General features: G+C 29.8%; 1 protein-coding gene across 1 annotated transcript in view; it reads left to right on the forward strand.

Annotated features, from left to right (window-relative positions):
* The window catches only part of LOC111618383 (dnaJ homolog subfamily C member 11-like), a 46,208-nt gene that overhangs the window by 4,594 nt on the left and 14,236 nt on the right, over window positions 1–27,378 (forward strand). Inside the window, exons 2-8 of the mRNA XM_023359896.1 lie at window positions 14,979–15,112; window positions 15,209–15,266; window positions 20,301–20,402; window positions 23,934–23,995; window positions 24,308–24,431; window positions 26,240–26,301; window positions 26,614–26,737. Coding sequence (XP_023215664.1) covers window positions 14,979–15,112; window positions 15,209–15,266; window positions 20,301–20,402; window positions 23,934–23,995; window positions 24,308–24,431; window positions 26,240–26,301; window positions 26,614–26,737 — 666 coding nt within the window. The remainder of the gene's footprint in view (window positions 1–14,978; window positions 15,113–15,208; window positions 15,267–20,300; window positions 20,403–23,933; window positions 23,996–24,307; window positions 24,432–26,239; window positions 26,302–26,613; window positions 26,738–27,378) is intronic.

A 27,378-nucleotide genomic window follows, 5' to 3' on the forward strand; every position in this document is an offset into this window, starting at 1 on the left:
AATACAGTGGAACCCCGGTTAACGAACGTCCTGGTTAACGACCAAATCAGTTAACGAACTTTAATTTTGCAAAAATTTTGTCTCAGATAACGAACAAAATTTGGATAACGAACGTAACGGTATTTTGTGTCAAATTTTAGTTGGTGTTAGGTATGCGCGAGTTAAGCATTGCTTTTCCGAGTGTTTGTGCTATACTTCTTTTTTCAGTTTTGTGATTTATATATTTAATCAATATGGCATCAAAGAAAGAAAAAAGTCATAGTGGCAATAGAAAATGACAACACAATATAAACGACAATGCGCTATTGCATTTGAGAAAAATTTTGATTAAAAGAGTAAGACAATCAACTTTAGATCAATTTCTTGTTCCTTACAGAAAGAGTTTGTTTCTTGGTTAAGTTATGACAATGCAACACTTGGGCGATCTGCCTAGGGGGAATGCCTTCTGGGAGGTGTTTTTAAGAGAAACTGGCCCCTATTTAGGCGTTACAGACGTGGAGAAATCCTTGAAAACTCCACGTGGCCAGTCGGTCTGAGCAAGGTGCAAACCCATGAACGAATTCCTCGTGCTCAAGGTACGACAAGGAAGACCACTTAGCCTTCTTAAGAGTCTGTATACAGTGGGATTATGCCTGTAAACTATCTGTATATTCTTATTTCTGGAAACTTTCTTAACCATTCCTTTGAGGAACAGTATGTAATTGAGCGCAACTCTTTCCTTATGCTGATTCCCTCTCTGCACGGGATGTCGTTTCTGACAATTCATAATGAGAGCATCTATTCTTTCTCTGTGGTATCCTTGCTGTATGGCTATGTTTCGGATATATTCCAACTCATTGTAAGTGTCGCAGATGCTGGTGCAATGTGTGTGCGCCCTCCTTATCCATGAACGAAAAACTGCCATTTTTATATATTCAGGATCTGCAGAGTTCCTAGGAATAATAATAGGAAGATAACTGGGTTTCCAATATATATCTGTTCTGGATAAGGAGGGCACACACGCATTGCACCAACATCTGCGACACTTACAATGAGTTGGAATACAGTGGAACCCCGAAGAGACTTTGACTCGAAGAATCTTCTGATGAAGTGCTACCCATTATTTTTTTGGAGGGGATTCCCCTTCTAAGCATTAAGGTTCGTATAACTCCACTTTTCTGCCACTAACTACAACAAACGAAGGTATGTACAGTGCTATTTTATTAAACAAAGTTTACTTGTTTGTTGCTGTAATGATAGATACTACATTTTCCTACATTTTCATCAAAGAAAATTACTGTATATTACAAATAAAATGACAAAAATTTCAGAGACTAGAATGGATTAATTGCATTTGCATTAATTTCTATGGGAAAAATTGCTTTGGTTAACAAACAATTCAGTTAATAAATGGAGTTGCGGAATGGATTAAGTTCGTTAACCAGGCTTCCATTGTATATCCAAAACATAGCCATATAGCAAGGATACCGAAGACTCTAGAACACCTGAAGAAGATCCTAGAAATGGGTCAGAAACATTTGTGATATGTTCTAAGTAATAACTGCAAAGCTGTACAAGGTTAGTGTGACATATTTGCCTCATATTTCATCTTACATATAACTCGTCAGAGACTGCATTTCTTAACTAAATACACTCAAACAAACCTTTTGTTTGAGTGTATTTAGTTAAGAAATGCAGTCTCTGATGAGTTATAATTGGGCAACGCCGGCCAAAAAGTTTCGAGCCCTAGTCCTGAAGATTTGCAGGAATGATGCAAAACTTGGGTTTTTGACGGATTGCAAAAAATGCAATGTCTTTCCAATGTCGATTTGGAGATTACGTTTACCCCAAGGATGTGCCTCTCTACTCCCTAAACTACGTGCAAAAGGTTTGTTTGAGTGTATTTAGTCATCTTACATATAGACAAAAAATAAGGCAATTGCTTAATAAGTGATAATACAGGATCAACTTTTCTCTGAATGAAACATATGTAATGCACATTCTTTACTATTTCTTTTTACATTTGTATGTGTAAGGACATATCAACACATTTACTATTCACCAAATGTTAAGCAAACATTTGGCAAACATCAAGCAGTGTGGATGGTTTACTTGTGATAAATGTTCAGTATTCACTGTTTCCCAATTCTTGGTGGTAAAATTGTGCCAAATTAAAGGAGATAAATATTTGCTTTCACACATTTGTATTGTCCATCTACTGATGACCAAACAAAAAAATGCATGTATGTGAGCATTCATGCATTTTATTTTGTTTGGACATCAATATGGCTATTTTAATTTTTTTTTAAACTAGGTCTAGTCTTTTATTTTTTTTTATTTAGTTTAAATATTTTATTTTTTTGTGTGTATTTTTTTCCTGGTTTTTTTTTTGCAATACAGTTTTATTCTGCTGTTTTTTAATAAAATTCCTTTCTTTTTCACATTTACATTTTTCTGCTTTGGTGAAGCAATACCATCTGCTATCTTTTTTTTTCCATTAACAGATATGAACTACTCATAACTATAAAAGCAGTGGCACAAATTATTGTTTGAGAATTGTCTGTTTTCTAGATCTCTGATGAACATTTGTCATTTCCACAATAAACCTATGCTTGACAAACAATTGTGTGTGTACTTGTGCACTTGCCAAGTGACAAATACTTTGGCCAAAGGTAAATATTTGGCATTTAACAAATACTGAATGTGTCTCTAAAGCAAAATCTTGTGAATTATTAAAAGATAAACTTTAGGTTTCTTTAAATTATACAATTACATTTTTCCTCTGTAAATCTTAACAATAGTTTCTAATGAAGATCATAAGGAAAAGACTTGCTCTAGGTTTTTCTAAACTGTTGTAACAATTTTCCATTAAATTAGGAGAATGTTTACTGATATTTAATTAACACTAACTTTAGGACCAATATGTTCAGTTAATTTTCTTTTATTTACACTAAAGTACTGTCCTTTGGTTTCATATATACTTTTAGTGGAGTTAAAGTTTGCTGAGTTTATTATTGTCATTTTAATACAGTGAGATCCCATTTTAACATTCTATGGATTAGCATGTATCCTGATTATACATTCATTTTTACTAGTCCCAACTAGTGTTTCATAAAAGCAATTTAGGCTTTAAACTTAGCATTTTTACATTAAACTTCAATTTTAAGGAGTCTGACATTAAACATCATTTTTATTTAACATTTGCAAGACAGAAGTTACAGTTGATGATTTTTGGCCAAAAATTTTGTAATTTTTGCTTTCTAGAGGAAGCATTAGAAAGCATTAGAAAATTACTGCACTCTAAGAACCTATAACTGGTGTGCTATAAAAACAAAGGATAAAGATCACCACAAACGTTTTCAAACTGCTGTGAGTTGTTCCTCAGGTGTGAAACTGAATTACTGATGGGACAGAACTAACTGTTAAAGGAAATTTGAGAAACAAATTAGAAGATCACATGAGACGCATGTATGTTCATCTAGTTGACATATCGTGACCTTAAAATTTGGAGTCCATCAACACCTGCCAGGCCGGCGACAGAATCAACTCATCCTTAAAATTGATGCAGTTGTCACTGAAGGGTGATTTGTAAATTTTAATGGCCTCAAGCCACTTAAGGTGTTTGTTGTGTGACATAGTGTGTACAAGTTTCGCCTCGTGGAAGGCCATCATAATGTCTCGGTCAGTAGTGTACATGGCAAGGGCGGAAGTATTTCTACTGATGATGTATGTCTGTTATGTGTTTCTGTACTCTAATTTCTAAGGAGTGTTTTGTGGATCCAATGTAAACGAGTTCCCTATTAAACCTGTTGTCATTAATGGGAATACTATATATGCCAGGGAGTCTGTTCTGGTTGGGGGGGTCTTTTCCATCATGAAAGATGTCATTGCAGTGTAGTGTAATGCATTAGAAATTTTTTTAGTTATCTCTATTTTGCATGAGCAGATGCTTGCCTAATCTTTTAGGATCTAATCTGCAAATCTATTCCTTTATTAGAATTTCAACTTGATTGATAATTAAAATTTCAAAATAGTGCAGAACTGAAACAAATAGAAAAACAAAACAAAGAATGTTGGACTATATATTTAAAAGATCTGATGCTAAATGAGCAGTTATTTATTGTGACATCATCACAATGCTGGGCTGCAATTTTTTTGTCACAATGCTCTCAATTTTAGTAGTGTCTCTTCTCTGTATATCATACTTTTCCTGTTAACAGTGGTGTTATGCCAGTCATCTATCTATTTGTTTGGGAGAAAATTTTTGAATTGAAATAATGTGACTTTTGGTCCAAACTGGAAGTTCATATATCAGGACTTCCTGCCCTTAAGCTATCCATATTTGGTCTTGACTTCCATGTACTGTACCTAACTCTGTTCTCAAAATTAAGGAAGACGAGAGAGAGAGAGACAGATTCCAGTAGGAGTTTATAGTTCTACAATTTTTGAATATTATAGCCCAAAAAGTAAAAAAAATATTGAACAACTTGCTTTTTATCAGAATATGTTATGAAGTTTTAAATTTGGTACTGTAATTAACATTTTTCATGACATTTTCATCTTTATGAAATTGTTTTCTCATATTTACTAATTGTATATATTATTGAGAAATGAAGGCCATAATCTATTGATGATATTATTCTAGTAACTAATAAATGACAGTCTTTTTTGGTAGGAAATTTTCATGATAAAAAAATAAATAAAATTGAGTTACAGTAGAACCCTGATAATCCAAGGTAATGTAGCTTAACAATATCTCAGTTAACTGAAAACTTCAGTAAAATGAACATTTACAACCATTTGATTAAAAATTATGAATATATAAGATTTATATGGTATCACTTTTAAGGTTTTGTTTTTATACCTTAATAATCTAAACATATATAAGAATAACATGTTTTATATTACCTATTATATGGCTTTTTTTTTTAACTCTTTCCTCCCTGTGAGCACTAAGAGGGCCTCTTTTTGCAAGCCCATTATGGGTACGGCCAGGCTCACAATGGGGCGACTGGGTGGTGAGGGACGGGGCCCAACAAATCCGGACAGACCACCCCCCGAAAAAATTCTGGGGTTTATTCGATCCCGGGTCCCCCAGAGTGGTAGGCTGCCACCTTGACCACTCGGCCATCAGGCCATCTCTATTATATGGCTAATGTATACAATAGTTTTAAAATAAAAATGTGTATTATTATAGTTTCATTTAATACAAATGGTTTGTCTCATATTGAAGTTAAATGATAACAGTGACAATAACAAATTATTTTGTAACACACAATCATTTTAAATGTTCTTTAAAAAGTTCTTTAGAGTTTTTGTTTTATATGGTTCATCCTTTCTTTGCTGCCATATGCTACACATCTCAGCATTAACCACTCGCTCAATACCATTTAGTTTAAAACTACTACAGTATTTATACACTCACAAGGGAACTGTCGAAGTGTCTTTTAATAAATATTAATAAAATTTTAGTTAATAATTTAATGTAATTATTAATTAAATTTTATTAATATTTATTAAAAGACACTCCGACAGTTCCCTTGTTAGTGAATTTGCAACAAAACTTTTATGAATTACAAGTACTATATTCACTTATAAGTTTGCTTTGGATAATGCATAATCTATGTTAATCAAGAGTTGGATAATCCAGGTTTACTGTACTGTATAACAAAATTGGTAGAATCATGTCAGCACCCGGAAGAACACTATAACTTAGGTTCAGCTAAACACCACTTAAAGGTTGCTGACCCCTGTACCAATTTAACTCTATCTTTCTTTTCCTTGTTAATGAGAAGAGGTTTTATTATTAATAAATAACTGTAGACTGATTTTTTTGTCTTGATATTTTATTGAATGTCCTCTTTTAAGTGATGATTTTATTTTTAAATTTGTCCTACTTATCCTAATTTTCCTCCAGAAAATACTACCATTTCCTACTTTTTGAGCTTTGAAACACAGTAGGAGCTGTGTAATGAAGGAAATCTCTGCAAATTGCAAAATTGATTTTTAGAAATTAAGAACAACCAAAATTATTAAATTGAAGATCTTATTTCTTTTCTCATTAGTTTCGCTTATTAGTTTTTTTGATGATATTGTATCCTGAAGACAATATTATTATTCCTTATTCTTGGAAATGATTCGTAACCTTAGAGATAATCCGTATTTATTTGGATTGTTGAATAATATTTCATTTTCATTCAATCAAACAACTATTCATAACTTGCACTTCAACATATTTTTAGTTGGTAGAGTTGTGCTGTGAGATGCAAGTTATGAGATATAAATTTGCTTCTAGACTTTTTATTGGATTCTTTTTTATCTTATTAATTCTTTTGAATATGTTGTTGTTGAAATAATAATAATTGTGTCAACTGCTTTTAAAAATTTCCTTTTTTTCTCTTTTCAGAAATGTAGGCCCTAAACATACTATTGAGATCATTTTGAGTATTAACATTAACATTGGATAAAATGAATAATATGTCATCTTGACAAAGTCCTTTATATGATCATATGAAGAATAAATCCATTTTGATTTGTAATATATTTTTTTAAATAATACTAAAAAAATAAAAAAATTAAATCTTTTGACATTTCTTTATAAATAACCAACTCCATCATGAAAAAATTAGAAAATTATCAAAAAATTTTATTATTGGTTTAAACCAGTGGTCCATGATAAGATTTTAGATTTGTGTGCTTAGATTGGAAAAAATTAACTCATTATTTTTTTCTAAGGAGAAAAAAGATGAGTTAATTTTTTCCAATCTAACCTCTTACTGAAATCTAACATTTCTTTCACCTATGAATGTATGCAACAAATGATAATAGTATTAGTGTGATCATAAATAAAAACAGCTATTTTTATAACATATTATAGTTGTTGCATTTCTGAAAAATTGGCATGAAAATTGAACTATGTAAACGAATAAATTGAATGTAAATGAATAAAAAAAAATGTAATAAAATAGAACTAATAAGTTAAGATGTCAAATACTTAGTTACATATGACTAATGAACAGGCTTATTAAACACCAAGCCTGTTTAATTAACTTATCCCAAAACGCATTTCAGCCTTATTGGCCCTTATCAATTAGGTGACATACAAAAGAGAGTCTATGGTGCAATTTGCCAACATTACATTATTAATAATTGTACTATTAATGTATAATGTGTATGTAATAACTTGTAATAAGATTCTTAAATTATCTCTAGGACAGTAACTCAACAATAGTAAACAAATCCAATAAAAAACTTGTGAATAGTCCCTCTGTCTTCTTTATGGTAGTGGTAATTTCTTATTCTCCTGTCTCCATTATACCTGCAGAGTATGCTGGTTCAATTTGTTCAAGTTCAATTTCAAATTGTAGAAATTTTACTGTAAACTAACATTTCACTCATATATAAGATCAATATATATCAAGATGTCCATTATGGACATCTTCAGGTTTAATTTCACATAATAGAACAGTAAAGTTAAATTAAACATTTAGAATTACTAGAACTTCTTTTTAATTCATCTGGTTAATTCATCTTAAGCAGCACTCTTTAAGCCTTAGAGATTGAATCAGTTTCCTTAAAGTTAATGGCTGTTAATTTCTCTGTCAACTCAGTAAGTTGTCAGTAAAGATACAAATGTCTGTGAAGAACATTTTTTTATCATCATACCGCATTTTTGTTTTGTTTATCAGTAAATAATATAAAAAAAATAGAGCAGAAAAAAATTAAATAGAAACAAATTTTAATATATATTGTACCAACAACAGACTGGAAGTCAATCCCATGGCTCTTATTCACTATGGAGAACTCTAAGTTTAGTTCAGGTTAGTGCTGAATGAATATTCATTTAAAAGATTACATGTATACATGAAAAAAGCATAAACAAGCAAAATGATTAAATTATAGAAAATGTTTAGCTATTTTTAATTTTTTTTCTAATGAATTATTATTGTTTATTTTTAAAAGATTGGTTTTGCAAACTAAAATATTTAATTGATTAAAATTGTTAATTAGTGAAAGAGATCATTTTTAAAATTGCCAATTTTAAAAATGATTTAAAATGAAACTTTTTTATTAAAAAAAATAATTTATTTTGTTGTAAATTCTGACAATAGTTAATTAGAATTTCTGGTAAACTTTTACCACTTTGCACAATCCATTTTTTGCATTTCTTTACTTTTACCACAGATTTAAATAAATTTTCTGAAGTGATATCATTAGATTTAAATGAAAATTGAAAAATGATAAACGATACTATTTAAATTACAATTACTGTATTTATAATTTTTTTCATCTTGGTTTTATTTTTAGACTAGTTCATTAATGCTTTCCCTCAAATTGAGTGAGAAGTGGGGTTTCAAGAGAATTAAAATATTTTAGGAAAAATTTTATTCAGCAGATGTACCACAGAATTATCCAAAAATGTACTGGATCATGATCTTATACCTTTATGGGCCAAAGGATAATTACTCAAACAATGTGCTAAGCACAAATCTATCTTTATTTAGGATTCATTATAAATCATTAGGAACTGTGTAACAAACTAACTTCAGAAATTCCAAACATATGGATCACAATATTTAAACTTTTAAATGTTTACCTTACTCCAAACATTTAAATTCTTTTTTAACTTCTATATAAAAGTGGATAAGTATGAACAATAATTACACACCTTTAAAAATCTTAAGATTTGAATAAAAAACTTTAATAGATCAAAAACATTTGTCTATCAAAGATTTTTACTCAAATTTTAAGGTTTTGAAGGTGTGTAATTATCATTGTTTAAAACCCTGCGTTAGGTGCATAGGGAACAGATGTAGACATGCCATTTTAAAATGTGTGTATTTTTTTTATCTATTAAATGCTAAAAAATGATGTCCTCAGTATCTTCCTTAAAAGTACTGAAGATCACACTGAAAAAATTACAAATTTGTCTGAAAAAAATATTACGTGAAGCCACACCAAAGTTCAGGGGTAACCATGGTATCCTGCATGCCTAATGGAGAAAGTTTAATTAGCGCGACTAACCAAGGAGGTGGAACTGAGTTAGGGTTCTGAAAGAATGCTCATTGCTTGATATTGGGTCAGTCATGATAGAAATGACCAATTGGAGCATAGAAGGCATATAAAAGGATTTTCAAAGCCAATTAATGGCAAAAAACGTCTCCCATAGACTTAGCATTGAAAGTTTGAAAGGTGGAGTTTCCTGGGAATATTTATTGCTAAATGGTTTTGAAAACATGTTTATTCATCTATATACTGTCAAACAACTTTTCATTAGCAAATTAGAAGTGAAAAATGATTAAAACATGCAATTTTATAGCGATTGTTTACAAATTCGAAGTGGTAGTCTGAGGGGGCATGGCATTTCATGTAAAATTTTCCGGCAATTGTTTTTACAGGTGGATCTAATAACAGACAAAGAAATTAACCAATTACAGTGTAAAAGAAGTTTACTATCAATGTTATCTGTCAATAATCTGCATTTTTACCTCTAGTTTCTGTAAAATATTAGAAGGTGTATTTTGGAAATACTGAAATATTTTTGGCCTGGGGTTTGAGAGAAAGCATTTAATTGTTGGGACAGTTAAAAAACACATATGAGAAAGCAAATCAGAGCTTAGATAGCAACAGAGTTGTTTACAGTTTGTAAAAAATGCTTCTAGAGTTGACAATTTTTTCCTAAAAATTCCTAAAACGTAAGACTTTTTTGTTTTCATTATAAATAAATAAAAACAATATATTTTGAGTAGTTTTGTTGATTAGGACTTCAGAAACACATTCCCACAAACATCTAATATCAGAAAAGAACGAATGAAACTATGATTTTTACAAAATTGGTTTTTGAAACTGGAACAAAATGATCCTTGCGCGCCCTACATTGCAATAGCACCTCGCGTGCCTAACCCCATGTTAAACGTTTAAATTTATATTTTTGTTATATTTTTTTATTTTTATTCGTGAGGATCATTTTTATTACATTTTTATTCCCAATTTTTTGTAATTTACATTATTGATTATTTCTATCATTCTTTTATCCAACTTTAAAATTGTTATATTTTTAATATTTTCCATTTATATCATTCAAAATTTAAAATTTACAGCTTTGTGTTTTTTTGATCAAATGAATTTTATAACAGGTATTTTTAAAACAATCTATTATACCCGAAGATGATGTCAATGAATTGTCAAAATTACTTGTTTTTATCATTACTAATGGGATAATTCTGTTATCATTAAAGTGCTAATTTCACTTTTGTTAAAGAATTTTAATGCCAGAAGACAGTATTATTTTTTTCTGATGTGATGTGTTGTATAGTTTCATGCATGTGTTATTTTCTGTAAATATTGTCTTTTAAAATGTATTTTCTGTAGTTTGTTGTATTGATGACCTGATCTTATCAATCGTGAATTTTTGTTCTTCCAAAGAGACACCCGTTAGTCAGCCAGCAGTTTGATGCAGTTTTATCAACATGGCTTAGATCGCTAGAGTGCCTACCAAAGAGTTCCTTCATTCCTTCTGAGTCTAGGATTGTCTGATGGTGTCTGTGTGTTTCGGGTACTGTGTAAAATCCACATTAGTGTTGTGTAAGTTTAATGATATACTGTTTTTATCTGCAAGAAACAGTTATGAAAAATAATAATATTATTATTACACAAACGTCTTCTAACTGTAACACTGTTGAGTACATCCTGTCGATACGAATGGTCGATATGTCTGCAACCATGCTTCTGCACCCTTAGGGACCTTCTACTTCACGGGAATGATGCGCACCAGCACAGGCAGCAGATTTTAGAGCTGGCACATCTCGTGCTACACCTTGGTTTTCCAGTTCAACACCACCACTTACTTACAGAGATGGGGTGTACCCATGGGCAGCCCACTATCGGGGGACCTTTGCAAGCTGGTAGTATGACAGTTGGAGGGTACTACCCAAATTCTTACTGTGCATCAGTCTATACCAAAGATACGTGGACGACATCTTTATACTTTGGAGAACTAAACCGAATCTTGACGAGTTTTTGTTGTGCATGAACGATAATGCTTATGGCCTCACCCTTGGCTTGGATCAATTTAGTAACTCTCATGCACATTTCCTAGATGTTGACATATGTCTCAGGGATGGCAAGATAGAAACGAGTGTTTACCGCAAACCAGACCAAGTTCCGCTCTTCATCCCCGCTAACTCGTCTGACCCCTTCGCTTACAAAATTGCAGCCTTCCAGGCCCTAACCAGATGGGCCTTCGCGCATCACACTAACGAATGGGACACCCTGACTGAGCTCTGCCACATAGAAAAAATTGCCATTGAGCATGGCTACAGTAAGGGCATGATTCACAGTTTGGCCCGTGCCTGCCCAACCGTCTTCCTCACGCAGCAGTGCTACCCCCTGACTACGCCGGACAGCTGACAGCAACCCGTTAAGAATGAGAGGTGTGCAGTCGTCCGGTTCAACCAACATTTGGACCCCCTATATGGGGAGATTGCTTGCCATAATCACACAAAGATCGCGTACAGGAGGACTGGCACTATTTATGACCTGCTGCGCAATACTAAAGATGCAATAGATCTCAACAGAGCCCCAGGGGTTTACTCCATTCCCATCAGGGACAATAGATTCCAGAGAAACTTAGTTTATATCCGTTCTACGTGCACTCAACACAAAAACGGTTACATGAGCATCAATCGGACATTAAAAATAACAGGCACGCCACCGCCTTAACGGCATACGTTAGCGACCCTGAAATTTGGCAGACTTCCCAAACACCAAATTAATCAGATAGGCATTTCAAATTGATTGCATCCATCACCTTGAGACCTGGGAGATCTACAAAGCCAACATTGGGGGCACCTGTATCAACTTTAAAGACAGAGAAACGATCGTGCAGGTGTGGAGATACCTATTTGAGGAATTCGAACAGGGACAAGCGGAGGGGTGAAATGTGATACGTGCAATATTTACGTCTCAGACAACATCATTCTAACAGTCAAGGGGAGACAACGCTTAGTCAGCACCTGAAGAAGACCTCGGTGGAGATCGAAAACGTTAGTGGATATTGTAACGAACACAACACTGATAAAGGTTTTTTGTGGACAGTTAATATTATTATTTTTCATAACATTAAAAAAAGTGAACCAGAGAACAATCAAAGAAATAATAATAATAATAATTATTTCTTTCATTGTTCTCTGGTTTACTTTTTTTACTGTGTATCATTCTTGGAATGTGTCCAGTATCAAATCTCACAGGTGAATCAGAGAGCCAATCCTGTGAGACCAGTACAAAATTTTAAACAATTGGAGAAATTTTCTGAAAATATGACAAGTTGCCAGAATGGTTGCTTATTGTAAGGATCTATATAAATTTGAATGAAATGTCTGTTGTCTTCAGGCTTTTATGTAACAAATGTGAGATAACTTCTGTAGCAGAGAGAACTATGGGTATTGTATTTACTTATCCATTTTCCATAGATCTTTTATTTCTTGAGTGTGTTAAGTATATTTATTTATTTTTTCTGTATAACTATTACTATCTCTTTCAAAACCTTATATTTCCAGTAAAAATAATAATACTTGCTTGAACAAATGTTTTCGTATCTCTATCGAGAACTGCTTCAGGTTCGATAATGTTCTTATATTGGAAAACCCAGAGTTCAAATATTAATTGCCACTTAGTTCAACCGTTCAATTAATTTGATGCAAATTAATTTGGCTATTTATGTTCTACTCCATTATATAAGTCCACCTTCTGCATATTAATATTTTATCTCAGAATTCTTTGAATAAGACGTCAATATTGTTGAGGATCCTTTTAATACATATATTGCCATGTATATGATGTAGTGTTGTTGTCTTTATAGTTAATACAGTTTCCCGCTCTGCTTACTTTGTATATTTCGCTAATTTTTCCAATTTCCTTGTATGGTCAGTTTGGAATGATTTCTTTATAAGGGTAGCATTCTCTAAGTCTGCATGTATATCCTGATCTGATGCATATGTTGCCAGTGCTGTCTTGTTGTATAACTATTTTGTAGATTATGTATATTTTGGTATAGGGAGGTTAACAATATAGGTTGTTTTGTGCACTATGTCAATAAGGATAATATCTGGTCTATTGTGATGGATTGTTTTATAAGTTAAAACTGTTCTGTCAAAATATGGTTTGTGTGTTGTGTTCTCAAGAATAGTTTGTGGTATATACTTTTAATATGGTGTGTTTGTGATGGTTCGTAAATATTTTTTTGCTATATACTGGTGAATTTTTTCTGTCTGGTTATATCTGTATAAATAGTCTGTGCTAGGCTTTTACAGCTGTCTATGATATCTTGTACAGTTTTATTATGTGCCATAACATTTCCTACATGTGTCATCCAAGATATCTTTGATTATGTGTTTTTGTAGGTTCTTGTACTGATAACCTGGTCCTGTATTGCAATCATAAGGTCTGTTTCTCCAAACAGATTTCCACCTCAGCATCATAAGGCACATAATAAGGCATCATCAAACCACCCAGGGTTTGATGATGCCTTATTAAGAGCCTTATGCATGGTGTTTTAAATGGCAGTTTCATAAGTGTGGAGTATATTGTGGTGCATGTTATGTAGTTTTTATTTTGATTTTAGCAGTTTTTGCAGGATATTAGGCCTATACTAGTGCAGGTTATACAGTACAGATTTACAAATGATAATTTTTTGAGAGGTTCAGTTTTCTTACACAGAAATTATAAGTTTTCTGTATCTTACATTTCAGAAACTAACATTTGTTGAATAAGAAGTTTTTGAATTTTATATTATATATCAGCAATGGACAAAGTTTTGCAGAAAAGAGGTTTTATGATATTAATGAAATATAGCTAGGAACCACATTTAAAAATTATACATGTTTTTTATTCTTTTAATAATTATGAAAAAAATAAGTTCAAGCTTATTTTTGGAATGTATTTATTAATAAAATTTTGTCAATATGAGCTAATACAAGGGATACGCAATGGCCACAGGCTATGTGCAGCTCTTGTACTGTCATCCCTGTTTTATATCATTGAANTGCAGAAAAGAGGTTTTATGATATTAATGAAATATAGCTAGGAACCACATTTAAAAATTATACATGTTTTTTATTCTTTTAATAATTATGAAAAAAATACAACATGAACACAACATTTACTTAAGAAATTAACAATTAATTACTTACAAAATTCTTTACATTCTTTAGACATCTTTTCAAAATCTGGATTATATTTATAGTGTATAATCTTAATATTGCTTCCAAATGTTCATTACAGATCCATGATCTTAAAGAATGATTGTTCACAAATATATGTGAAACCAAAAATTAAGTGTTGTTTATTTAGTTATAAAGTTTTCGACATTTCCTTTTTTTTAAATTCTTGTAGTGTTGTATTACATTTGCCTTTTCCTGTTTATTCTCAGTTAAGTTGGAGAAATAATTTGAATATTTTGTATTAAAATGCCTCATATGTTTTAGTCTTTAAACAAGGATGTACTGTACCTTCTCAAGAAATAAGACAAATTGCTTTATCTTTAATTTGTATATAAAAAAAAAGAAGAAATATGTTCATTTTTTGTCATTGAAGAGTCTGTTTTCTTGTTCTATTTTACTTTTCTTGCTTATCCCTAAAAATAAAAATTTCTATTTAATTAATTGAAATTTGAAGCAGTAATTAAAAATATGCCTATTTATGAAATTGAACATATAGTAAACATATAAATACTAAAATGTTAAGATGAGGAATAGATTGACAATTTTAAAAATTCATTTTATTTATTAATAAAATTTTGTCAATATGAGCTAATACAAGGGATACGCAATGGCCACAGGCTATGTGCAGCTCTTGTACTGTCATCCCTGTTTTATATCATTGAAATTTTTCTGAATTACATAGATTGAAGCAATACTATAACATATTGATAATTAATTACATTTAACAATTTTTCGGTTATTTAAATTCATGCTAACAACTGATAATTTCATATATTACAGGCTACTTCAGAAGAAGTTTCAAATGCTTATCGTCGTCTCAGCAAACTTTATCATCCAGATAAACATAATGATGCCATCAAGAAAAAAGATGCAGAAGTTCTTTTTAATAAAACACGAAGAATATATGAAGGTAAATTATAAATTGGAAGTTTAGAACTGTTAAAATAGTTTGAAAATTAAGTTTTTTGGATTCATAATTTTTTTTATCTAAAAATAATATGGAATAATAGGTATATTTGCATTGATGAGAAAATAAATTCAGTAACTCAATGTGTTGTAGAAATTGCTGTAATTGAAGGATTTAAGTGAAAATTGATACATAGATACTATATGGCTATACATGGTGTATACAAAATTGAGAGTAAGTTATGCATCATAGTTAAAATTAACATTTCCATAACTTTAAATTCCAGTGCTACAGTTTAAAACTTTTATATTATCAGGACTAAAATCACTAAAAAACATGTTGTTGGAACAGCATCTCTAGACCTAAAAATATGATAATACTTATAAATTAAAGTTTATTAGACTACTAACCTCTACTTATCATTGACTAACATTAGTTCACTAATTAAATTGATTGTTTTATTAGTTTAACACTAGCAGTTAATAGAGAGTTTGCAGCTGAAGTTCAAACGTCAAACTTGTACGGCAAGCAGAAAGTACACGTTTGATGTTTGAACTCCAAGTAAAACATGTTGCGCCACATGTTCATGTCACGTACTGACTCATGGGATATTGTTGAAAAATGACAGAAACATTTAACAATGATGAATGTTACCAGCAAAGGTAAATAAACAAATTAAACTATTCAAAAATATTTATAGGATGTTTAATAACACTAAATAATTACTTTTTACTTTAATTAGCGTCATGTCTCCTACCATACAATATAATAGTAGGACAATTCTAATGCGTTTTGCCTGTTCTTATGACATATTTTTGTTGAGGGAAGTAGTGGCTTATGTAAATCCAAAAGCAGCTTGGGAAAGTTTTTTTAGAAAATTTACGAACATATTACACTGTTGATGGTAGAAGATGCTGTGAAAGAACAAACTACTACTACTACTACTACTACTACAGAATTATGATAAGCTATTATGAACACAAATATATGTAAATTCTATAGGCACTTCACATCACTTGCAAAAAAATTCAATAATAAAATAATTTCTGGATTAAAATTGTCTGTTTCTTTACAATATTATTCATAAATGCTTAAATAATCATTATTTTAATAAAATATGTCATAATTTTAACCCCAAACACAAAAAAATGAAGAAGTTTAAGCCAAACTTCTACTCACCATGCTAGATGTAGTAAACACCATTGTCAACCTTCTGGACTTGCCAGATTGCAGTGCTCAAAATCCGACGTTCATGTTTTTGCAATGAAAACATTGGCTGCAACCTCTTTAATGTCATCTCATTTGTTTAATTGATGAAAAAACTCATGAGTTAAGCAAATAATTAGGTTATGAATTACACAAGTGGATAATACTGATTAAATACATTAGTCCAGTCAGCATGCAGACAGATCAGAATAGAATTGTGAGGTTACTAACACTAATTTTGCATTCAGCATGATGAGATGGGTGAGAAATCATATATGAGTATGGTTGATAACACTTAAACAAATCTCCTTCAAGCAATTAAACTGATTATCTTCAAGACTCCTTTTTCTTGATTCCTTGGAGAAGGATAGAAGTCGGTCAATTTTTTTTTTTTAAGAACAACAGTTTCTGGGTCTTCCTATTTTTTCTAAGATAGTCTCAAATGAAGAAGTGTCATTGGTGAGTGAGTGAGTTTCTCTGACATCTCAACATCCCTATACTGATGCAATCAATTTCCAGTGATGGAAAAAAGATGTTGATTTGAGGAAGGGTGACAGAGACTAAGATATGCACAAGACACATATACACACACATGAAACAAATAGTCCAATACTTGGAATATTTAGGAGAAACATCATATCTTTGAAATTTGGAATTATTATTTTCTGTCCCTGCTAATTGCTCACCCATTGCTAAATGCAACAAGATCTCAACTTGGATCATAGGAGTGATCAAAATTAAATATTTAATCCAATAACAACCTGGGATGATTTGATCTTAGATCTTGCATTCTCATATCATTTAAATTTCATTTTCATACAAAAAAATTTTTTTATCTTCAATGAAAAAAATATTTTAAAATGAATTTATTTTCTAAATTGCTGCAATACTATAGTCACATTATATTAGTTTCGTGAATATCATTACTTGTGAAAAAGATTGTTTCGAAGTGTGTTCTGCAGGAAAAGCAGATATGGTTAATGTGTAAAGACTATGAATGTTGTAGCAGAGAAATACAAAGTCATCTTGCAATATACTGGCACCAGGTACACAGTGTTTTTACGCAGTCTAGATATATCCAAGACTATTGTGCTAAAAGTTCTGCTGGCATCATCATTGGCTAGCATAGTTCTAGATTGGGATAGAATTTTTTATAGGTATTTTGTAAAAATCCAAATTTTTTAAAAATATAATTCAATTCAAATAATAANTCAAACAATTTTTAATTTTTTAAATGTCAAAGCAATGTAATCAGATGGGTGTTGATAAGTTTTCTGACTTCCACTCTGACTTTTGACTACCAACTCCAACTCTCCATCCCTGTTTAATCTAGTATTTTACCTATCAATAAAGAAATGATTGAAACTATATTATAGTAGTGATGATAGCAACTTATCAGCAAAATTTAATAAATTTGGTATTTGCATAAATTTTATTTAACCTTTTCAAATAAATATCAAAATATCTAGCTTTTAATGCCAAATGACATATAAAAGCTATTCTGTATTGAACAAAATTGGACGAAATGCAGTCAGTCAAAAAAATTATCAAACTTTGAACAAAATGTCTTGACTGTTTTAATTGCAGGATAGTCAGAATGAAAAACTAATTGGGAAAGCTAGATGACAAGTATTGAATAAGCAAACCAGTGACGTATTCTATTTCACATAAAATAGACTTTGTCATTAGTTTATTTACTTAGCTGCTTATCATCTAGACACCCATTGTCATTATGTTCAGATAGTCATAAAAAAAAAAAAATACAAATTATTTTGAAATTTACATGAGAATGTTTAGCAGCCTTAAGTGCAAGTTCTAAGAATTTTTTTTCTAAAAGCAGTTTTTTAAAAAAGAAAATACGAATATTTTTTTCTTAGACTTAAAATCAAATAGTGATTTTAAAAAAGGCAAATTTTTTGAAATGTTTTTGAGTTTTAGATCAAAACAAATTGTGTAAAAAGAGAATTAATTTTTTTCAGACCATGTTAAATCACAACTGTGTGAAAAAAATGTTAAAAACAGAATTGTGTACAAAATTTGATAAGTAGCATTAAAAGTTTTGTATGTGCAATTACTTTATAGCTTTCTAAGGAATTTTGATATAAAATCTGATTTATTTTTCAGTGAAAATAACTAATTAATTTGTAATACTTTTACAGAACTTTTTACATTCTGTTAATGTAAAATAAAATATATTTATTTAAAAATAAATTTACTTTAAAATTTTAACATTTAATCTCAGGGATGGGGAGTCTGAGGAAAAATACATGATTCCAAACTCCTGAGTTGGTATTTTTTAAAATCAACTTTGACTCCTGATTCCTTTCACTAATGCACCACAAGTACATTAGTAATTTGTTTAATAGAAATAAAGTTGGCTTTTTAATTTTGGGTCTTTTTGGTATTGTATATTCATAATACATATCAAACTATAACCTATAAAAAACTGAGACTATTAAATTTTTATTATTTTATATATATTAATACATTAATATTTATTACTATATATATATGTGTGTGGTAATCCAGGGTTAAGAAAGGATTTTCTTTCACCTGTATTTGATGTCAGATCCGCTAGATCTGCCCACAGGGTCACTGGATGGGATTTTAGTAATATTTATTGGTGAACAGGAAGTTCTTGTGATCTTCCCATAGATTTTTCCTGACACCAGCTTAATTAGAGTGTTAGGCATGCAAAATAATAATTATTGTACTTTTCCGAGAGAGTGGGATCATAGATCCGTGATAAGGCTTCTGCTGATATTTGAGATCAAGAATGAGACCATTTTAAATCAAAACAAAACAAAATTTAATAGGGACAAAATAAAATAAAAGATGTGGACTTTGAGCCACAGAAAGTAACAGAGGAGGTTCTAAAAGTCCTAACCTATCTTATCATGAGAGAGAGAGTTCACATCAATCAAAACATACTACCTTGGTTGGATATACTGGGATGCTGTTGACAGTTGTCCTCTGGGGTAAAAGTTCGATGATCGATGATGGAGGATGCAGTGGAGTGGTGGGGGATGACTTTCAGGAATGGTGCACTATTGGAAATTGGCCTAGAACTCCCTAACTTATGGGAGATTGCCCTTTTTATATACAAGTTTTTCCAATAGAAATTATGGATTTGTATCAGTTGACGGGACATATTAATGAGTTAGACGTCTAGATGTTCATTAAAACTAGAGATAAGTGCTTGTGAAAGGAAGTCAATTTTCCTTTTTGACATAAAAGTGACAAATGTGTTGGCTGTTGATGGAGAAAATATGTAAAAGTAATATACATTTTATTACTTTAATGAAATTATTATTTGGGAGGGGAGAGTTCTTATAATACTTTACGAGTGGGGAATAGTTTGTGTCAAGTTTTAAAATTAGAGGCTTTTTCTGGATTCAATAATACAAATAAATTTTATAACCTAGTTCTGATTCACACATATACATAATGATATTAATACTAAAAAAATTTAACACTAAGAAGATTGAACAAAATTTAATTAGAGAATTTATTCTCAAAAAAAAAGAGTAGCCTCCATTATATCCTCTTTCAAATTAGTGTGTAAGTGAGATTTGATTAAATGCAGAGCTGAAAATAATTGTTCAGCACTGACTTGCATAGGAAGTAGTGCAATAACAGCATGGGGCTGCATTTTCTATTATTAAAAATGTCAAAAATAACAGTATTAATGGCTTTCAAACAATTTTTAATTTTTTAAATGTCAAAGCAATGTAATCAGATGGGTGTTGATAAGTTTTCTGACTTCCACTCTGACTTTTGACTACCAACTCCAACTCTCCATCCCTGTTTAATCTAGTATTTTACCTATCAATAAAGAAATGATTGAAACTATATTATGAAATAATTTCTTAAAATTTATTTTTTTGATAGTGTTATAATTTTGTTAAAACCTAATAAAGAAAGAAGTAATTAAAAAAAAGGAAATTATTGATTTTTGAATTTAAGATTTTAAAAGATTATTTTTATAGATAGTTCAACGAACTAAAACTCCCCAAGAAATTAGAGAAGAATATGAACAGTTGGCAAGAGAAAGAGAGGAGAGGCGATTACAGCAAAGAACAAATCCCAAAGTACTGTTAAGCTATTTAGGTATTTCTTAATATAAAATTAGAGTTTGTGTAAAAACTCAAGTAAATATTTTCAAGAATATATTGTTTATTGATTATCATAACTAATTCAAAACCCCCTTTTTTTTTACTTTATAACAATAGAATATTTTCATGTTCAGTTTTAAATTATATAATAAACTTTTATTGGGAATGTTAACAAAAGTTTTAAAATTTGTTGTTATACAATATTGGCTTTAAGATTGTGTGGACCTTTGTTTAAATTTTGATGATTTTTTTTATAAATTTTAATGGGAACTCACATAGCAAGAAAAAGATAAAATGATATAGAATCTTCTTTCTTTAAAAAATATTTATTAATGTCATCTTTAAAAAATTAGATTATCCTTCTTATGGAGAATGATCTGATTTAATTTGTATCATCTTTATTGTATTTATTTCCATATTACAGTCAGAATCTGGTTAATTTGAACCTGTCATTATTCTTGAAATTTGCAATTAGTATTAAAAAAATTTAAAATTTATTTGAAATTTTTTATATAAATTTGAATAACTAATAACTTGAAGCTACTTTAGTGCACATTTTGAAAATGAAATTTACAAAGAGTCATATGGTCAACTGATTTATAGAATGCATGTGTTTTATTGTGGTCTTTGCTTATAGAGGTACAAAATATATTTTAAAATTTCTCAGTTTTGTTATATTATGTGATAAAATAATAAATAAATAAATAATTTAAAATGGATAATATTTACATGTACTCATTTGATGTTAAAATGGTAAAAGTATTATATACACAAGGAGAAAAACTCAACATAAAAAAGGTGTTAAGGAATATTTTATTTTTCTGCAAGCACTTTTGACGCTACTATGAATGTCAACTTCAGGCTCAAATATGAATCAAATGTTTTTTCCAAGCCAATTTTAAATTACAAACAGAAATGGCATTAACCAAATAGAAAATAAAATATAAAATATAACAGATATAAAAAATATAATATAAAAACTCGGTTTTATATTATATTTTTTATATAATATAAAAAACTTTTGTATAAAAGATTTTTATGCTTGGTTATTAGCAACAGCAATAGCAATATAATAGCAATAGGAAAAGCAAGGCTTTTGAATTGAATTTCAGATTGAAATTCCAAAATCACATGGGAGCACAATGTTAGTTTTAATCCATTCCCATGTGAAAACAGATGATTATTTTGAAATCAGAATTTGGAGAAACTCATAGGTGTAATCAGCAAAGAGTGGATTCGACTATTAAGAATTGGCGAAAAAAGGTTTCTGATTGTCCAGCTTTACATGAACAAATTATGTTGTTGATTTTACAAGATTTTTCTTTAAAGTTTAAAATGCCAGTAATTTTTGCAGGGCAATGTGTGTATTTATGTTAATTTGATATTTTACTTGTGATTAAATGAAATAAAATTAGAATTGTATTAATAAATCTAATTTTCTTTATTTTGATCTTTAAAGTCACACCTTGTCCTATATGTGAGGTCATCTTATATGTGAGTAAATATGGCAGTTATATTCTTGTGATGTCTAAGGTTAGACTATTGTGAGGTTTTGACCAGAGTCTGAAACCTTGGCCAAAATCTGTTTTAAAGGAAAATGTTGTTTCATTTAAAATGCTCTTAGTAGATAAAGATTCATGAGAGAGCAAATCAGGAATTTGACTATTTTCTCCAATTATTGTGAAAACATGAAGATAGAATGTATAATTAAACCAAATGAGTGTAGCTGGTAATATTTACAACTGGGGAAAAAATGCTTGACTCTGTACTATGGGCGGATTTGTGTCAAATTCAATAAACATCTTTGGTCAGTGTCTGATCTCTGAATTCCGTCTCGAATAATCCTGGTAACAAACTAGGGACCAATCGGAAAGGTAGAGGATGAAGATCATGATTAACCAGAACATTTGATTGGGGATGTAAAGCCTTTAAGAGACTTCACTTCAAGATCCGAGAGCAATTCTTCCCACTAAGACAGCAGAGATTTTCCCACCAAGGAACCAAAAGAGATTTTTCCCAAAGACAAATCAGTTCTCCCCAAGTCAACAGATTCTCACTGAGTTGATGGAAGGGATTCCACCAGATGAGAGTGATTTCTCCAAGTCTAAAGTGCTCTCTGGCTTAGATGGGAACTTTTATCCTGGATACAAGAAACAACAAACTGTGTTCTCATTCTCCATTAGTGGATAGTCTATCTAGAACACTGATATGCTGATAAAATATATATAATGCATCTTTAACTTAAACAGGAGTGAAATGAGAGTAAAAAGTAAATACAGTAATACCTCAACTTACGCTACCCCGACTTATGTGAACCCAGAGTTACACGATTTTCAAATCTCATAAATTCGTCTTTTGTTTGAGCGCCACACAACTCTTGATTATTCACTCCCTCCACACTATTGTTTAGCTTACTTATTTGGATATGTCATGCAGAATTGACACATAGCTACAATTTATTTTGTGTTATTTATTTCTGTGTTTGTTATATCTTCAGAGACTTGAGAGACTCTATGTGGTGATTTCTTGTAACCATGAATGAATCAAAAGACGAGATAAGATTAACAAGAATATTTATTAGTTTACATACATCTGACTTGGATTAACAAGAATATTTATTAGTTTACATACATCTGACTTGGATTTTACACAAATTGTGAAATTATATTCCGACTTGCGCGGTTATCACTCAGTCCCACCTATCATGTAAGTTTGGGGTATTACTGTATTGAACATTGCTACACTAGAAACTTATAGGAAACTAGTTAAATTTTCAAAAATGGATAATTAAAATTTTTATATCCATTTAATATCCATGGATTTATACAAAAATTGATGTTAGATACAAAATGAAAAAAAAGAGAATTTTTACAGGTGTAAAAAAATTTAATAAAAGTTTTTTGCATTTTTCCAACAATTGTTTAGAGTGGACTTGTTTGCTTTTGCATGACATCTCCACAATTGATATGATAATAAAATATTTGGGTCTTGAAAAATGTTAATTTCAGCTAATCAATGATTTGTATAACTTAGTGTTGCTTGTTGAATTTGATAATTTTATGTAATTAATGTTGAATAGTGTGATTTAATTGGAATATTGTTAATTAATTTATTATTACTTAATTTTTATGCAAGCATTATTTTAATAGGAAAATTATTTTCATAATCCAAAACAATTGGTAAGAGTTGTGAAACACTGTCTACAGACTGAGAAGAGAACTGTTCAGCAAGCAGAAAATGTAAGTAGATTTTTTANTCCAGTAATGTAATTTAATAGTTACAGTATGAATTTTAGTAGAACATGTTTATGATAAAATGTATTAAAAATCATATAATTAGTTCTTTATCCATTGTTTCAATATTTTTAATAATCCTTCTGCAAAAAACAAATTTTATCTTTGAAAATATGAAAAATTATTTAAACCCTGGACTGTAAATATGCTAAATGTTCAAATATGGAACTTTTACTATATTTAATATTAATATTTTGCAATATTTATTTATTAGGGAACTGTATCTGTTGGTATTGATGCTACGGGACTTTTTGAAAATTATGAATATGAAGACGGGTATGTATAGCATGTATTCATACAATTATTACATTAATATGTTAGTGTATATTTTTTTCTTAATATTTATATATATATTACATTATTATATTGAGTACAATTTTATTTGTTTAATTTTATTTTATTGTCTCTGAGATATTACAGATATGTTCCAATATTTTATTTCCTGTTCTAAAGTAATAGTTTCATCTTTTTCATTCACTAGAGTAACAGAAAGAGAAAGCACTACTATTAATTAGAGTTGGACAAGCAAATAAAATTTAGGGACTTAATTAGGATAACTTTGTGCAACAATTGGTAATAATTCTAAAGGTGGATGTATTCTGTGGCACATCAAGAAAAACAGCAAAGTTTGTGGCAGATATTATCATCTGTTGTTGTGCTGTTTGGTAGTCCAGTGAAAGTAGAAGCCAATCCAATTTTTATGGCATTTGCAGTATTACTGCACTTTCAACAGCTACTAGCTAGTTTTATAACATTGATTCGTTGAATGTGATCTGACAGTTTGAATTAATACTGCATGATCTTTTAACATGGTGGAAAGTTTGAAATTAGATCTTAATGTAGAAAACTTGGAAATAGGTCAAAAAATTTATTAATAGCTTAAATTATTTTATTTTCTTATTGAAATATTATAACATGTAAACAAATTATATTAGCTAATTTGTTTACATGTTAAAAAGTGAAAATTTGCTAAATTACAATTATTTTTTATTTTTGTTATAGGATATCCTCAGATTATTGCTTGAAAAAAAAAACAAATATAAAAATTACATCATAAAATTTTAGATACATTCAAACAAAACTAGAACATACAGTAATAAAGTTGAACAATTCATGATCTAATGGCTGTAATTATGGAAAAAAATATATTAAATAATTTGTAATAAGTTATGTTTATTGAATTATGGAGGTATATTTCAAATGTTTTTATAAGAAAAGAATCTGTTTTAATAACCATCTACCTTATAATTGATGAGGATGATGAGTTTTTGTTTGTTGTCATCGTTAATAGAGGAGAGTGTCTTCACAATCCAAGTGTAACCCAATTGTTTTTATTTAGTTACTAGCTGTTACCTGCAACTTCGCCCGCAGAGGTTTTGCAAGCAAACCCCATTTATATTCAGTATTTCAACAACCATAGTAATTGTTATATAACACCTACCATTGAGAATGATGAGAATTGCTGAGAATCAAACAAACTATTTTCAATTTGATCAATTTTATGGAACATTTACAATTGTTCTAGAATCGAACTGATTCTGATCGAACTAACAAATTCGAATTTAAAAAGGTTCGGACATTTGGTTAAAAAATCAAAATATATAAAAAATTTATAACAACGTCTGAAATGTTATTAATTTAATATAGTCTACTTAAGTACTTAATGAAGACTAAACCTAAACATAACAAAAAATCACATGTAAAATAGTACAGAAGCCGTTCTTCCGGTTAAGCCTTAATGCTCTCCCTCTCCCTCCCGCGGGGGAATTTCGAAAAATCCCTTCCCTTTAATTCATCATTATTTATATAATTTCATATGCAATTGAAGAGAAACATATTACCATTACTAAAAACATTGTTTAATGTTATAAAATATTGAATTTTTTTACTTATTGTTTCACTTAACGAAAAATAATCATTTATGGCAAAATTATAATGTAAAACACAATTCATGTATAATCTTCATATAAAAATTATTTTGGGTAATAACTAATAAATCATCAAAAGAAATTTTCATATTTTTTACAATCAAATAACTTTTTTGTGCAATAAGAGAAAAGTAATTAATTTTGTTAAATTTATGACTGAATTTAGTTTTTGTAGGGCAAGAGTCAGGATTTGCTTATGTACTGTATATGTGATTTTAGATCCCACTGAAATCATTACCTCTGGTAATCCTGGCTAGATATTAATATAAAGCAACATATACTCTACATAAGTGCACATACTATAATAATATAATACTTGTATAAGCAACTATGAGATGATATCCACTAATGTAATTTAATAGTTACAGTATGAATTTTAGTAGAACATGTTTATGATAAAATGTATTAAAAATCATATAATTAGTTCTTTATCCATTGTTTCAATATTTTTAATAATCCTTCTGCAAAAAACAAATTTTATCTTTGAAAATATGAAAAATTATTTAAACCCTGGACTGTAAATATGCTAAATGTTCAAATATGGAACTTTTACTATATTTAATATTAATATTTTGCAATATTTATTTATTAGGGAACTGTATCTGTTGGTATTGATGCTACGGGACTTTTTGAAAATTATGAATATGAAGACGGGTATGTATAGCATGTATTCATACAATTATTACATTAATATGTTAGTGTATATTTTTTTCTTAATATTTATATATATATTACATTATTATATTGAGTACAATTTTATTTGTTTAATTTTATTTTATTGTCTCTGAGATATTACAGATATGTTCCAATATTTTATTTCCTGTTCTAAAGTAATAGTTTCATCTTTTTCATTCACTAGAGTAACAGAAAGAGAAAGCACTACTATTAATTAGAGTTGGACAAGCAAATAAAATTTAGGGACTTAATTAGGATAACTTTGTGCAACAATTGGTAATAATTCTAAAGGTGGATGTATTCTGTGGCACATCAAGAAAAACAGCAAAGTTTGTGGCAGATATTATCATCTGTTGTTGTGCTGTTTGGTAGTCCAGTGAAAGTAGAAGCCAATCCAATTTTTATGGCATTTGCAGTATTACTGCACTTTCAACAGCTACTAGCTAGTTTTATAACATTGATTCGTTGAATGTGATCTGACAGTTTGAATTAATACTGCATGATCTTTTAACATGGTGGAAAGTTTGAAATTAGATCTTAATGTAGAAAACTTGGAAATAGGTCAAAAAATTTATTAATAGCTTAAATTATTTTATTTTCTTATTGAAATATTATAACATGTAAACAAATTATATTAGCTAATTTGTTTACATGTTAAAAAGTGAAAATTTGCTAAATTACAATTATTTTTTATTTTTGTTATAGGATATCCTCAGATTATTGCTTCAAAAAAAAAACAAATATAAAAATTACATCATAAAATTTTAGATACATTCAAACAAAACTAGAACATACAGTAATAAAGTTGAACAATTCATGATCTAATGGCTGTAATTATGGAAAAAAATATATTAAATAATTTGTAATAAGTTATGTTTATTGAATTATGGAGGTATATTTCAAATGTTTTTATAAGAAAAGAATCTGTTTTAATAACCATCTACCTTATAATTGATGAGGATGATGAGTTTTTGTTTGTTGTCATCGTTAATAGAGGAGAGTGTCTTCACAATCCAAGTGTAACCCAATTGTTTTTATTTAGTTACTAGCTGTTAC

The sequence above is a fragment of the Centruroides sculpturatus genome, unplaced genomic scaffold (genome assembly GCF_000671375.1).
Source record: "Centruroides sculpturatus isolate CEXI.00-Female unplaced genomic scaffold, Cexi_2.0 scaffold10, whole genome shotgun sequence".
NCBI classification, from domain to species: domain Eukaryota; kingdom Metazoa; phylum Arthropoda; class Arachnida; order Scorpiones; family Buthidae; genus Centruroides; species Centruroides sculpturatus.